Here is a 16,581-nt window from a genome sequence, read left to right as displayed (position 1 = left end):
CAGTTGGATTATTTTGAGGTGTATTTTAAAGATTTGTTAGTGTGGGTCCAGAACAAGCATATTGTAGGACAAGTTTAACCCCGCTACTAAGGAGATGCCCTCCTGAGGATTCAGCTGAATCTCTATGCATTACAAGGTTTATCCACTCTGACTAGTAGGAACATAAACTGTTGCCAGCTGTGTGTGAGCTCCAGCTGTTGTCCCATCTACTCACTTTTGTTTGTCTTTTCCTAGCCTTCTGTAGTTTTCTGTCACTTGTGTATGGGTTTTAGTCATCCCAAGACTTGAGCAGACTTTTTTGAGATTCTTACCCAGTGTAGTTTTCTCACTTCTATGCAACTAGAATTTCTAGTTGCCTTATAAACTTAACTTTTTGCCTTATAAACTTTTAACTCTGTTTCCTTAGCTCAGTTTTGCTTGGGTTCCCCCACTATGTCTTCTAGTTTGTAAACTGACTCCAGGTTATAAGCAGGGCAATTATAGTGCTTGCTTTGCTTTTTTTGCTTTCTTTCAGGTATTACAATCCTATGCTGCCTGTTGTCGAATATCCAGAACCCACTGTTCCATATATCTTGTTCAGTTTTCTAGTTGTGTTAGTTGAAAGTTAAGTCTGGTCCCCATGTCTCCATTTTGATTGGAAGTAGAATGGTATCTCTATACTGTAGTTTAAACTGTTTTTCGACCTTTGTCATACTTTTCCTTTGAAGTAACTATAGTACAGAAGATAATTGATCCTGTAGGAGTGGGTCGCACTCAAGATGTCTGTGCGTAAACTGCTGGTGATAGTTAGGAAATATGTGTTTTATTTTTTCTGTTCACTCTTTTTATCTTTTATTATATTTTATATTTTATAAAGTATTTTATAAAAAGTAGAGTGTCTTCTTGTCCTTAAGTCTTTGTGTAAAATTTACACACTAGGAATATGCACTATATTTTTTGGTAGTTTCCTGTATCTTAGACACGACTTCCCACTCTTAGTAAACGTTGAGAAACAGACATTTCTCATTTCTGTATCCATAATAGATTATTATAATATTTAGAAAACACACACTCATTTTGGCATAATGTGAAGAATTTTAGTCTAAAAGTTTTATGCTGTTTGGTTAATTAGAGATTCCCTAATAGAGAATAGAGTATAGTTGCAGGGTTTTCTTGCTCATTTTCTGAAATGAGTCTAATCTGATCTTTCTCCAGATCTGTATTCTTTCTGACTAGGTGACAATCCCAGTGCTCTCTATCCTTGGCATTATTCTCCTTTTCACTGTATTGAAACTATAGTTTATAAGATAGCTGCAGTTGCCCTTGGAGGGCTCTAATGCTTTGGCTTTTTAGGATTCATGCATGTGGTAACAAATAACCACCAGTAACATCATCTCTAAAGGATGAGGACTATAGATATGTACAATTTAAAATTATTTCTTTTGGAAACTCATCTATTTTTCCATTCTTTCTTTATTTCTTCTGGAAATTATATGTGTTCTTCAAGGTTATGCAAGCTTTGACAAGCTGTGCTTTGCCAGCCTATCCAAGGGAAAAGTCAGCACCTTATATAGAGCCAAAGTAGAGGAGAAAAATCCCCAATTTTTATGTCATTGTGTCGGGAAATGGAAAGCATAGTGGGTATGTGTGCAGATATATGTAAACTTGTAGCTCTGCATGCTGTTGGGTCTATATTGTGTTCTTTTTCTGTCTTATAGGGGCAATATGATACAGGCCATGGTAAAAAAGGTTTTTTTTAATTCACTTTTTAAAATAGGTGGATGTTGGGGCACCTGGGTGGCTCAGTCAATTAAGCATCTGGCTTGGCTCAGGTCATGATCTCGTGTTTTGATTTGTGAGTTCGAGCTCCACCCTCGGCTCTCTGCTGTCAGCGCAGGGTCCACTTAGGATTCTCCGTCTCCCTCCCTCTCTGCCCCTCCCTGGCTCGCATGCTCTCTGTCTCAAAAAAAAAAAAAATACTAAAATAGGTAGATGTTTTTGTGATGCTGACTGTCAAGATAAAATTTCTATTTTTAGTTAATGTATCTGGTATCTATATGATATTTATATACATAAATGAAATGTTTATGTAGCCTTTGCATTTTACCCTAGACTTTGTTGTGTGCTAGCTTGTGTTTGACTCTGGTTTCATTTGGCCTCCTTTTTCTGAGACTGTACCTATTAAATGTACACAGCCTACCTTCTCGTGTTCCAGTGCAACTTTATGTTACTCATCTACTTTTTTCTTTTGCTTGCGTTCTGGACAAGATTTCTCCCTCTATATTTATTCTTTCCTCCTTTGAAAGTCACCTCTTTGGTATACCATTTCACTAGGGTATTATTATACAATTTGATAAATTGAGTAATCCTCATGTATTAATGATACTGCTACTGATAGTAGGGAGTTTTGGTATTTAAATTGATAATTACAGTAGGTTATTAATATTATAATGTTAAGCACTTTGAGTGAGAGTTCATTTTCTCTTATTTAATTTTAAGAGTTTTTAGGCTTTATTTATTTTTTCCTTTTGCATTTATTGCTGTTTTCTTTTTTTTATATGAAATTTATTGTCAAATTGGTTTCCATACAACACCCAGTGTTCATCCCAACAGGTGCCCTCCTCAAGGCCCATCACACACTTTCCCCTCCCTCCCACCCCCCCATCCACCCTCAGTTTATTCTCAGTTTTTAAGAGTCTCTTATGGTTTGGCTCCCTCCCTCTCTAACTTTTTTTTTCCTTTTCTTCCCCTCCCCCATGGTCTTCTGTTAAGTTTCTCAGGGTCCACATAAGAGTGAAAACATATGGTATCTGTCTTTCTCTGTGTGACTTATTTCACTTAGCATAACACTCTCCAGTTCCATCCACATTGCTACAAAGGCCATATTTCATTCTTTCTCATTGCCATGTAGTATTCCATTGTGTATATAAACCACAATTTCTTTATCCATTCATCAGTTGATGGACATTTAGGCTCTTTCCATAATTTGGCTATTGTTGAAAGTGCTGCTATAAACGTTGGGTACAAGTTTTTAGGCTTTTTTTAGATTCTTACCATGAGGAAAAGATATGTCTTTTTAAAACAAGTAGATAGTCTCTTAAAACCATCAAGTTATTGGAGAAAATTATTTTTCTTGAAACTCAGGCCAGTAGAGGTATGTCTGTATTGTTTCCTTGGTATCTACAAGTCAGGTATTTTCATGGATGTTCTGCTCGTCCCAAAAAGAGAGCGTAAAGCTGAGTTTTTCACTTGGGGAGTGCTTAAATGCTCCACAAAGCAGTGACCAGATTTGTTTCATTTTGTGCCCATGTGGTTTCTGTGGGTAGTTTGTTGTTTTAAAAACTTTCAAAGAAGAGTATTTTTTTTTCCTGGCAATCATGTGTATCCCATGTAAGTATTTTTCATTATTAATAATCTTGAGAAGAACCAACTCCAGGTCATAATACATTTGGCTAAAATCATAAGGTTTTATCCAGTCATCCCATATGATTTGTGTCTGGTTTGCCAAAATCCATTAATTTGAAATTCCCAAAGGGCAGAGTAATGGTTTCCTCTCCTGTTTCTGTCACCAACCTGATTTTGTAAATTATTTCTATCAATTTTATGTAAATTAATAGTCTTTAAGAGCAGTTCATGAGATATATAGATTTAATTTCTTCTAGGCCTATAGGCTGGTTTTACTTTGGGGTGTTTCCACCTCTTCTTTCATACTCTATATAGAAATTTCCCTTTCTGTTTATGACTTGAATTCCAGCTTTCTTATTGTGTTTTGCTTTTCATCTTCTTCCTCATTTAGGCTTAGTGGTTAGAAATCTTGTCTTTAATTGAATTTCAAAGTGGTTGAGTTTTTGTCATTTTCCGTTCTCCTGTCCAGCAGTGAGGGTTTGCTTCTGTAGGTATGCTGCAACCTTTTAATAATGAATTTGGTTTTAAAGAGAAATTGAATTAAATTCTTGAGTTATTTCAGAAAGTTGTAACATCATGCTATTTATATTTCTGGCCACAGTGAGGGTTTTCATGAAAATGAAGTTTTGTAGTGAAGTTTTTCAAAGTGAAGCTTTTGTGTCTCAGCTTGTAGGCATGAAAGGTGTCTTTAGGATTTGGCTAGCTCAGAATTACAATGTTAAATAGTCCACATAAATTTTTTAGTTATTAACTGAATACTATTTATAATTAGGAAGTAAACAGAAAGAAAACCTGAAGAACCCCTTCTCTGAATTTTCTGATTTATCAGAGGACGAAACTGAAATCTAGATAGATTCCGTGACTGAGATAATCTGCAATTTAATGAAAGCATTAGGTCTAAGCGCCTAGAGCCCTGACCCCACATCCAGTGCTCTTTCCACTCCCTTGGAATCTCTTACTATCTTATCCCTAATAAAATAACAATTTAGTGTAAAATGTGATAACATTCTGGTTTTAAAATACTCTAATACATTTTATTTTTGTGATATAAGTTTGAGTGATGAAAGCTTACAAATTCATACCACATTTTCCTCTTGTCCTATAAAAACAGTATTGTCTTTGAGGTTATCATTTGGTTATTTGAGGAACGAAATTGTTTGGCCTTTATTTGTTTAAGCCTATTCTTCATTGTATTAAAGTAATTTTTAAAATTTTCCAAGGCTATGAAAACATGCAAATAAGAACTTCCTATTTAGCATTTATTGATAGCCTATTTAGCATTATTTCTTTCCTGTCTTTCTAACTGAACCTATTTTCTTCAGGCATCTAACCCTTCTTCACATGACTCAGAAAAAGGGGTCTTCTTTCCTCGATCCAGGATTGAGTGTCTAAGTGAAACATGGAAATTCCCTTTCTTTGCTAGTGACAGGTTCAAAGATGGGCAGATCACAATCTCAGAATATCTCGATCACTTTGTTTCCAGCCTGTTGGTAAAGTTCCACACAGGCACTCAGCCAGGGGAGTTTACAGAGAGTTCCTGAAGCTTTGACTTGTAGTGCTTAGAGCCTGCTGTATCTGTGTGCTTCCTCTTATATTTGACAATGGTTATACATTTCCTTATTGTTTAAGCTCGTTTGCTTTTGGAATTTCTGTTACTTCTGGATAAAAAGTATGCTATCTGATGCATCTCCTAATACTTTATTTTACACTGTGAAAGATGATTCAGTAAGAGATTTTGGCTACTAAATTGATGTGAATTCAAGGAATAGGGGAGACTTTCAATAGATTTGAAACTAGAAGAATCTCTGAAGAGATTTGTGACTGAGAGAATTATAAAATTAGGGCTCTGAAGGCATCATAACCCATTGTGGTTTACCTTTCATCTTTTAGCTCCACTGAACGTTTCCTTTTAAACCACTGACTCCCTAAATCCAGTAGTTTCTGTTCATTCCTTATCTTCTTTGACCTCTATTAAGCCTGTTTCTATTCTTGTACAGTTCTTCCTTATTATTTCTGGGGTATCATTCTGTCTTTGTATATTCATGATCATCTCTTTTAAATTTCTTTTACTAACTTACTTTATTTGACCTATCCCTTGAGTAGTAATGGTTTTCTATGTTGTTGTTGTTGTTGTTTTTGGCCTAATTAAAAAAAAAAACCCTTTTATTGTTTAGAATAATTTTAGATTTATAAAAAATTGTGAACTCAGTACAGAGAGTTCTTATATACCCCACTCACAGTTTTTCCTATTATTGATATATTAGTATGGTACATTTGTTAAAATTAATGAACCAATGTTTATACACAATTACTAATTAAAGTACATGACTTTTTTCAGATTTCCATAGTTTTTATCTACCTTCTTTTCTCTATTCCATATTCCCATAAAGCAGGATATCATATTACATTTAGTTGTTATGTATACTTAGGTTCTTCTTGGGTGTGATGATTTTTTAAACTTAACTTGCTTTTGATGACCTTGACAGTTTTGAGTAGTACTGGTCTGGTGTTTTATAGATTGCCCTTCAATCAGTTGAGGTTGGTCTGATGTTTTACTCACATTTGGAATGAAGTTACAGGTTTTTGGGAAGAGACCATGTATGTAAAATGTCATTTGATCATGTCATATCAAGGGTACATACTATCAACGTGACTTAATCATTGCTAATGTTGACTTGAATCATTTGGCTGAGATGGTTTTTGTCAGGCTTCTCTGCTTTACATTTCTTCTTTCCCCTCCTTTCATTATGTATTCTTTGGAATGAAGTCGGTGTGTTCAGGCCATACTTAAGGAGTGGGGAGTTCCTCCTTCTTGAATATCTGTATAAATTAATTGGAATTTTTCTGCATGGAAAATTTTTCCTTCCTTCCTTCCTTCCTTCCTTCCTTCCTTCCTTCCTTCCTTCCTTCTTCCTTCCTTCCTTCCTTCCTCCTTCCCTCCCTCCTTCCTTCCTCCTTCCCTCCCTCCCTCCCTCCCTCCTTCCTTTTGTCATTTATATCAATATGGACTTGTGGATATTTATTTTCTACTTTATTTGGCCTAATTTTTTAATTACTGTATTTATATTGATGCTTTCTAAATATGTTTATCTTGGCAATTCTCACTTCTGTTTTAGAAAGAGCTCTTTCTAGTTAACTCCCTATTGGACTGTATTCTGCTGGCTTTTGTTTTTGTTTTTGTTTTTGGTTTTGTTTTGAAACTTTAAATGTGACCATATTGCCTAGATTCATACTAATCATTTTATTTATTTATTTATTTATTTATTTATTTTTTTAATTTATTTTTGGGACAGAGAGAGACAGAGCATGAACGGGGGAGGGGCAGAGAGAGAGGGAGACACAGAATCGGAAACAGGCTCCAGGCTCCGAGCCGTCAGCCCAGAGCCCGACGCGGGGCTCGAACTCACGGACCGTGAGATCGTGACCTGGCTGAAGTCGGACGGTTAACCGACTGCGCCACCCAGGCGCCCCCATACTAATCATTTTATACCTCATCTCTTTCATTTTATGCCTCATTGTCCTACCTAAACTTTCTTTTCTACCTGCTTTCTCAAGCTAGAAACCAGTGGAATCTTTTAGTTTTCCTTTCCCTTTTACAACCCCCATTAGTAGCTCTTATTTGGATTATATTTATGTCTTTCATTTCCCTAAAACTAACCTATTACTTCCACCTCTTTATCCACATTGCTTCATAGACGTTTTTCTAAAATACATGTCACTTATTCAGAATACTTACATCCCTTCTCAGAATCCTTCAGTGAGTTCTGTCTCTGACTCTAATTTAACTGTGATTTTAGGCAAATTACTTGGTCTTTCTCTAGCCTAAGTTTTCTTTTTTAGAAAGTGTAGATAGATAATGATAGACATCTTCTGAGGATTAAAAGTGGTAGCATATCTAAAGAGTTTAGGTATGTGTCTGATACAAAGTAGTACACTGTACAAGATAGTTATTTTTATTGTTTTATGGCTCCAACTCCTTAGAATGACCTTTCACAATTTGGCTCCTACCTACTTATCCAGCAGCTTCATTTGTAGATATTCTTCTGCCATGGGCACCTTGTCATTCAACAGTTTCATATTACTCGTTGTATTTTGGGTTTGCCATACTATGTGCTTTTTATACCTGTCCTTTCTCACATGTTCCTTTGTCAGAAGTGTTTTTATCTTTCTTGACTAACAGGAAAAAGTGGCTTTTGCATATCTCAATATTCAACTTAAATATTCCCACCATGCAGAGTTAATCATCACCTTTTCCTATTCCTGTCACTATACCATGTGTATAGATATCTAATGTATACTAATATATGTTTGCAAGTTTGTCTTTGTTAAATTGTGACCTCCAAGGGGAAAGGAGTAAACTTATCATTACATTGCCAGCATTTAATATCACTCAGTTAAATTTGTTACATAGACTGCCTTGCAAGTGCTGAAATCATGTCTAAGTATCCTTTACTAATGGTCAGCAGGCTTCTACTTGAACCCACCCTGTAGTGGCACATTTATAATTGGAGAGGTGGTGATTACTTTTAGCCGGGTCTAAATTTTAGAATTTTAATTTTATGTAGATTTTAAATCTCTTTGCTTTTGGCTTTCATTTGTCTGTCCTCTGGAGCCATCATTAGTCTGCGCATTCAGCATTGTGCAAATATTTGAGCACCAAATATGTTTTATTTTTATTTTTTTTTAACGTTTATTTATTTTTGAGAAAGAGGGAGACAGAGCATGAACGGGGGAGGGTCAGAGAGAGAGGGAGACACAGAATCTGAAACAGGCTCCAGGCTCTGAGCTGTCAGCACAGAGCCTGATGCGGGGCTCGAACCCACGGACCGCGAGATCATGACCTGAGCCGAAGTCGGATGCTTAACCGACTGAGCCACCCAGGCGCCCCTACACCAAATATGTTTTAAGTATGTTTCAGAAATCTCTTGGTTAGAAATGAAATAAACCTGAAACACTCCAGCCTAAGAAAAACAAGTTTGACATTGATATTCTCCACACTTTTTTGATTATTTACCTCTATCAGGTATCAGGTATACGTCCAATATGGGTGTGTTTATCTACTCATTGTGTGTGTGTGTATGCATGTGTGTATGACTATAGTCATACGTACATTATAAAACAGACACAAATATAGTACTTCGCCAAAGATAATATAAAATACGTGTATTTTATTTTAGATGGAGTATTTCTTCTCACATTCTGATGGATCGTCTTGCTTGTCTCCTGCTCCTCCTCAGGGTGGTATGTGCACACCATCTTAAAGACGTCTGATCTACGTAATCAGACTCTGTTATGGGTAGGGTTGGAGCTGGTCTTTGGGATGACTGAAAAGATTCATATGCCTTCAGGAGATTTGCTTTGTTTTTCTTCTTAATTGCTTCACTCTTTCAGACCAGCTTCTCTCTGGGGCTAGGGCCACGGTTGCTAGCTTTGGGCTTGAGCCTTTACAGCTTTCATTTGTTTATTGAACAAATTCCGAATGGAGAATATAGTCTGTGCCAGGCACTATTCAAGGTATTGAAGATACAGCAATGAGTATTAAAAAGAAGTATATTTAAGTGATAAGTGCTATGTAGAGAATTAAAGTAAGATGATGTGACAGTGATTAAGTGACTGCTTAAGAAAGCCTTTGTCCAGAGGGAATGTTAAAGCTGAGATCTGAATCAAAAGAAATAACTAGCTCTGTAAATATCATGAAGAAGAGCATTCCAGGGAATAGCTTAGGCAAAATTTTTAAAGTGGGACTGAACGTGCATGCTGAGGAAGTAAGATAAGGTGGTGGAGTTCATAATTTAGTAGATAAAGAGAGTTTGTGAACAGAAAGGGAAGGGACTTTCTCCCTTCTATATCTAATTGGAAACATCCCAAGGAAGGATTGATTGATTGAGCTATAGTTTCCTATCCTTAGGACTAATTATTAGTTGTGTTATTTTATTTAGTTCAGTTTGAGCAAATTGCCCACCGTTATGGCTAGGAGAAGCTTGGAGGGAAGGGTGTTGGGTTGGCAAAATTAAGAGATGCCACTTACTATGTGTGCCTTATAGCACAAGGGGTTTTCATTTTGTTATCTAAGAGTTCTGTTTTAATACATTTGAAGATAGCTATCATTTCTTTGTTGACTTTTTATGAAGGCTAAACTTTTGTAGTTTTTTTCAATATCTCTTCATTCTTCTCTGAAATAAGTCTTTAACAACATGTATTATTTCAACAGTACATGGTAGTGGTGAGGGTGAAAGGTGGAAAGAGAAAATGAAAGTCTCAGTTCATTCTTCGAATATATCCATTCTACTCCCTGAACAGCCATTCATGTGTAAAGGATACATGTAATGTGATGATTCTCTGTACTTTATTTTCTAAGACAGGGAAATTGACCAGTGTATTTTAGGAAGCATTTTTTAAGTTAAAACAAAGAGAGTTTTCAGATGTCTCTGGGTAACAGAGAAAACTTTAACTCACATTGTTTCATCTTCCAAATATTTTGAGTGATAGTTTTGCCTATTGTTTTTTGGTAGTATTAAAAACTTTGATCCAATATGACAGTTGCAGCTGCATGGTTTGCATTTTGAATAGTGGTGGGTGGACATAATATTGATTCATTGGTGGTATTTACCATTATGGGAAAAACTGGATACCAGATTTTGATGTTTCTGAAATGATGCAGTTTGTAGCATATCAGCACTATGTGATGTTTTGTAACAATCTTAATTTTTTTAGTTTATTTATTTTAAGAGAGACAGAGAGAGCATGAGTGGGAGAGGGGAAGAGAGAGGGAGAGAGGGAGAATCCCAAGCAGGCTTCGCGTGGTCAGTGCGTAGAGTCCTATGTAGGGCTCAAACTCATGAAACTGTGAAATCGTGACCTGAGCTGAAATCAAGAATCTGTGTCTTACCTGATTGAGCCACCCAGGCACCCCAACAAGCTTAATTTTTGAAGTCACATGGAATAGGTGTCTATAAGGAAGCATGAGAGTCTAATTTCTATAAATTAATATGATGTATACTTTTAATAAACTGTACAATAATTGTAGTATTTGATACCATGTTCTTTTTAAGAAATCATGTTATTATTTATTCAATTTATAGTGCTTGAGCTAAGTTAGGTTTGATTTCTAACCTAGAAAGAACTCTTACGTTAGAGTTCCAAGGTGAGCCTCATATATTTGAGTATATTTTTATTTTTTTTAAATTTATTTACTTTATTTTAGAGAGAACTTGAGTGCTCATGAGAGCAGGGGAGAGGGTCAGAGGAAGAGAGAAAGAATTTCAAGCAGGCTCCATGCTCAGCATAGAGCCTGATGTGGGGCTCGATCCCATGACCCTGGGATCAAGAGTCAGACACTCAACTGACTAAGCCACTTAAGTGGCTAAGTACTTAAGTACTTAATTAAGTACTAAGTACTTAATTTAGATATTGAAATGCTATATATTATGGATATTAGAAGCTTTAAGAAATACCCTAAAAATAGAGATCTATGGTAATTAATTGGCTTTACTACTACTACTATTACTACTACAGAATTTTAGCAATGCCTTTCTGTATTGTAAGTTTGGGTTTTGAATAGTGGGTTGTGAGAAATAAATTGGAAATCTTATCTCTGTGGGTTGGAATCTGGTGTGGCTTCAAATGACAAACAAAATATTTTAGCATGTATATGCCAGGTAAAATTTCAAATGGATTTTCCATAGGGTACAAACTTTTGAAGCCAAATAATATAAAGGGATTTTATACTTACAGGCAGACTCCTGTTGAGTTACATTGGTTTTGTTAATTTATGGTGGGGAAATCAATAGCTGATGAAGCAAACAACTAAAGAAATATCTTGTACAGTTTGTTTCTGTCCACTTGTGACATGTTGTTTGGGGAGGAGTTCTGAGGTGACGTGTAAGACTTGGTATCCTAAAAGTCTGGTGGGTTTTTTCTTTATATTTTTAAAATAACAGGTGTATTTCAAGATCTAGAATATCTTGTTTTGCTTCAAGGAATTGTCCTAGAAGAATTGAAGTTAGTAGTTTCACATTTTTAATTATACTTCAATGAAGATATATATGTTTTCTTCCTTTCTTCTAATTTATTTGAGAATTTTAGGAAAGGAATATTGTGCTGCTGGTAGAGTGGCCGGTTTACAGGAGTCTAGGTGAATTTATTGTCTTTCAGCTTGCATTATTCTTATTTATATGAGTAGCTGGAGATGTCACATGTAATTTGAGGTCTACATCTGGTTTTATGTTGAGTGAATCTGATTTAGGCTCGGCTATCTTCAATGGTGATTTTCCCAGCTGTAAATTAGGAATTTGGCATAGAAAACTGTGTGGTTTTGTGTAAGTAGAATTCAGATTGTGATGTTTTCTGTCACTTCATAATTCTAATTTTAGAGGTTCGGTTTTTAAAGCAGAATAATTCACTCCAGAAAAGTCTAAAATCTGATTACTCATATATTGCCAGGAACATTGATGGTCAATGGTTTGAGTCAAACTGAGTATCTTTTATTAGAAATATGGTGAAGAGTTTTACTCATCCACTCAGGATTGTAGCCATGAATTTTCTTTTGTTTTCTTGATTTCAAGTTTTTATTTAAATTCTAATTAGTTAACATATATGGTAAAATTGGTTTCAGGTGTAGTGTTTAGTGATTCATCACTTCGTATAACACGCAGTACTTTTCTATCTTGTAAAGACTACAGGAAACCCTTTGTATTTGCATTCTCAAATGTCTTGGAAGCAGAGATACTATGGGATTTTTCCTTCACTGGTAATAAAAAGGGAGGAGTAGGGGATAAACGTGCAGCATGAGCCACTCATTGCTGTTTGCCTTTCCTTAAAAAAAAAAAAAAATTCACCTTTCAAATTAGTGGTCTAAAGTGGACAGGGTTTCAATTGGAATATGGCAGGTACCACAAAGTCTTTCCTTGTAGTTATTACCTTCTTGTGCAGTGCCATCTATTTGATTATAAATGCCTTGAGGATTGAGTTTACTATATATTCATCTTTGTATTCTGTTACACTTAGCTCCTCACATAATTTACACAGATAAGTGTAGCGGGCAGTTGAGTTAAATTGGATTGGCTTGAATTGGAGGGGATGAGGATTAGGCAGATGGGAAAACAGGGCTAGTCTCTGGGAAGTTAAAAGTCTTTTAGTCCTTCTAGATATCTTGTTTTAGTTTAAGTAATCAAGATGGTGATGTTTTATTTACCTTTAAAACCCTTATGGTTGATGAGTCAGAAATTGTAGCGTATCCTTCTCTGTTACCAGCTGGCAATTTACCTTTCAATAAGCTGTTCTGGTTAATAATTCTGGTGGCTAAAAAATACCATTACATATATTGTTTCAGAGGATAATTCTCATGAATTAATTTCTAGACTAACTTCTTCAGTCTTTTTCTGCTCCCCACCTCCCCATTTAAAAAACTAATGTGGAATTTGCATATATTGTGAAATGTACAGATAGGGGGTGTAGAATTCATTGTGTTTGACACATATATAACTGTGTACTGTATACTCCAATCAAGATAGGAAACATTTCCATTTTCCCAGAAAGTTCTTTCGTTGACCTTATGCTCTCTCTATAGACCATTTTACCCCATCCTCTGATCCACTCTTCTGATTTCTTTTACATAGGTTAGTTTTACCTGTTATTGAACTTCATATAAATGGAATTACACAATATGTACTCTTGGTGACTGGCTTGTCACCCAACATGTTTTTGATTTTTTTTTTTATTATTAAGTCTGTTGCTTTAGTCTGACACATAACATAAAATTTACTGTCTTCACCATTTTAAAGTATACAATTCAGTTGCATTAAGTGTAATCATGTTGTGTTATCACCACCATCCGTCCACAGATCTGTTTTCATCCTTATTTCTTAATTAAAAAAAACAACAACGTTTTCTAGAAAGAACATAGGGAAAAAAGAAAAAAAGCATAGGGGTGCCTGGGTGGCTCAGTTGGTTAAGTGGGCAACTTCGGCTCAGGTCATGATCACAGGGCTTGAAGGCTCCTGAGTTTGAGACCTGTATTGCTCTGTGCTGACAGCTCAGAGCCTGGAGCCTGCTTCAGATTCTGTGTCTCCCTCTCTCTCTGCCCCTCCCTGCTTGCACTCTGTCTCTGTCTTTTTCTCAAAAATAAATAAATATTTAAAGAACAAAAAGAGCTTATATTACAATCTCCTTTATCCAACTCGATTGGATATTGCTTATAAAATTTTTTTTTGGCTAGAGTGGTTAGTCATAAAAATGTTATGTATATACCTTAAAACATAGTATATATTTATAACCCAGTGTTTTGATATTAAGCCCACATCTTTTCTATGAACACAGGTCTCCTGATTGAAATTCATCATGGCCTTTCTTAAATCACATCTACACCATTATCTTCAATATCTAGTTTCATTTTCCTTTTAGGTATGATGAGACAGTTGAAAAATAGTCCCAGTGGTTACTGTTCTAAATTTTTTAGTCTTACTTCTTGAAAATATTTTTTTAAAAAGCAACTAGACTTTATCAAATTGTTATGAGATGTTCAACTTACTCAGGGAAATGATGACTTCCAGTTCTTATAGATTTTAAAATATTTAATCATATAATTATATTAGCAAATAAATTGGATTAAATATGTTTAGAGCAAAACAACTGATTCTTACTAGTGTATAGTCAACTCATGGGAGGATAGGTATAGGGTCATGTCTTAGTAGCCTTGACACTTTCCTTCACACAGTAAGAATCAAAAGTAATGGGGCATATATGTTTCTTTCATGATTAATTTATGAGTTACTTAATGGAAGACAAAGAAATTTGTACTGTAGATACTAAGTTGATAATTTAAAAGTCTCTAAAAGTTTCATTATTATACTATAAACAGGTAGTCTGCTGTCTTCCCTATTGTCATAGTGAGTTTATTTGTACATAAAATGAAATTGTAGTTTTGGTTTGTTATCTGTCGTTTAGCACAGAACTCCCAAAACTTAGTTGCTTAAACAACTATTTTATTTTGCTCACAATTTTGTGGGTCGGGAATTTGGTAAGGATTTTGATGGCTGTGTACTGTTGTGTCCTCTAGCACTGAGGCTGCCATTTCTGGAAGAGTGGGAGATTCATTAGGTGTTTTTCTCTTGATGTGGTCTCTCCACAGGGCTATTTTGGGTTACTTTACAACATAGTAGTCTTAGGATAGTAAAATTTCTTCTGTGGAGAAGAATCATCCAGAGCAAGTTTTCCAAAGTACAGGAAGTGAAAGCCATCAATTTCTTAAGGTCTAAGCCTAGAAAATGGTACAGTGTCATTTCTGTCACATACTAGTAGTCAGAGCCATCATGGACCTCATTCAAGGCATGCCATAGATTGTGTGGCCATTTTACATCTGATACAGGCTTAAATGGTATATACAATTGATGACATTTTTATTTTTAAAGGCCTGAGAATATTTCTGGTGGATGTCAGCATTGAAGTCTGTGGAAGAACACATGGGTCTATATTTAACTGATTCAAATTATAAATGAATATGAAACATCTGGAGAGAGTAAAACTGATGAAGGATAGAATGCTGGCAGCAACATCATTATAGTAATGGCTACTGTAAAGTTCTAATTTATCAGTTCAGCTCCTGTTCTACCGTTCAGTTTGAGTTATAGTGCTTCATAGCATTAAAAAAAAAAGGAGGAAAACAAAGTACAGTAACATATGAATTTGAGTTTTAATCTTTTGGCAGGATGCAAATCCCATTTGGTGTCCTGGTAAAAGACATTTTAGACAACAGTGTGAGTTGGTTTTAAGTGGACTAGGTCATTTTAAAATAAATTTAATGGTTGCAAGTAACTGTTTTCTTCTTTGTTACTAATGCTAGTAATTTATGTACATATGTTGGTAAAATTTACTATTGATTTTAAATATAGTATCCTTTATCATCTCTAATGATAAAGGAAAATCAGATCTTCTGAGTATCATTTCATTTCAGTGACACACTGTGGTCTTTTTTGATGATCAATGAAGACTCAGGGAAGAATATCTAAAATGGTCATTAGAAATAATTTATTTCATTAGGCTTTGTTGTACTTTGCTCTTCGAAACAATACACTTTTATTAAGATCAGCCAACATTTGAGCATGTGTTATGTTTTGTTAGATCTGAGAATATCTAGGTCAAAGAAAGTTGATTTACTCTGTCAAATGAATGTAATTAATAATGTTGTTGAATTATTTTTTGAATAAAGCAGGAATGGAAATACTCTTCCTTTCCTTGTGATTGTTTGGTGCTGGCACCTGTTTTCCTGATGGTGTCAAGAAGAATTACTTTCAGATGTTAAATCCACTATAATTTCAAGAGATCCTTCTCTTTATAGGCAGAGTGGTATTTCCAGTGACTTTTAAAACATTGTTATTAGTTATGACTCATTAAATTTCTTATGTACTTTTATTCTGTTACATAATTCATAGAAATTAATATTTTTTTGTAGTCATTAACTTATTTCCCTCATTTATATAAATATATATTAGGTAGAGACAGTTTTCTGTGGAAGAGTGTTTCTGTTTGGTTGTATTCTTTTATATATAATATAGATACCATGAGTGACAGTATAAAATTACATTTATAAGCTTAATGTCACTGTGTGTTTGTATGTATTTTAATTTGGGTAATTTCTTTTTATTTATTTTGAAGTTTACTGATTTTTTTCCCCTTATTCTGTAGAGTCATGATAAGCCCAAAACGAATTTTCCGCTCTGATAGTGTGTTTTTAATTATCAGCATTTACATTTTCCTTTTTTTTTTTTTTTTTTTGGTAGTTTCCATCTATCTGTTGATATCCATTTACATATGTTTTCTAACTTTGCATTATATTCTTATATTATGCACAGTTGCTTTTTTTTTTTTAAGTTCTTGTCATCTGGGTCATTTCTTGGTCTAGCTTTGTTGATTTATTTGTCTCTTAAGTCATTTATTTCTTCCTTTCTCCTTCCTTTCCTTGTTTGTCTTATAATTGTTGTCACCCTCTATAAAAAAGAGTGACATAAATTGTATTTATACCATAAATTGGACATACCTCTTTTTCTTCAGGTCATTGATGTTAGGGTTTCTAAAACATACTAAATTAATGCATTATGAAACTAAGGCAGATATGTAATAAATTGACAAACTAATTCAAAGGAAAATGCATTGTAAGCCAAAACATTTTAAATGCTTTTAAAAAAAATGTCCATTTACTTT

At 34.8% G+C, this 16,581-nt stretch overlaps 1 protein-coding gene across 1 annotated transcript in view; it reads left to right on the top strand.

Moving 5' to 3' along the window:
* The window catches only part of CCDC91 (coiled-coil domain containing 91), a 350,703-nt gene that overhangs the window by 42,234 nt on the left and 291,888 nt on the right, over nt 1-16,581 (top strand). Inside the window, 1 exon segment of the mRNA XM_019452336.2 lies at nt 8,562-8,625. Coding sequence (XP_019307881.2) covers nt 8,562-8,625 — 64 coding nt within the window.

This window comes from Panthera pardus, unplaced genomic scaffold, assembly GCF_024362965.1.
Source record: "Panthera pardus isolate Hobbes unplaced genomic scaffold, ASM2436296v1 HiC_scaffold_6, whole genome shotgun sequence".
Lineage (NCBI taxonomy): Eukaryota > Metazoa > Chordata > Mammalia > Carnivora > Felidae > Panthera > Panthera pardus.
The sequence above is the reverse complement of the archived record's forward strand: the minus strand, read 5'-3'. Positions and strand labels throughout refer to the sequence as shown.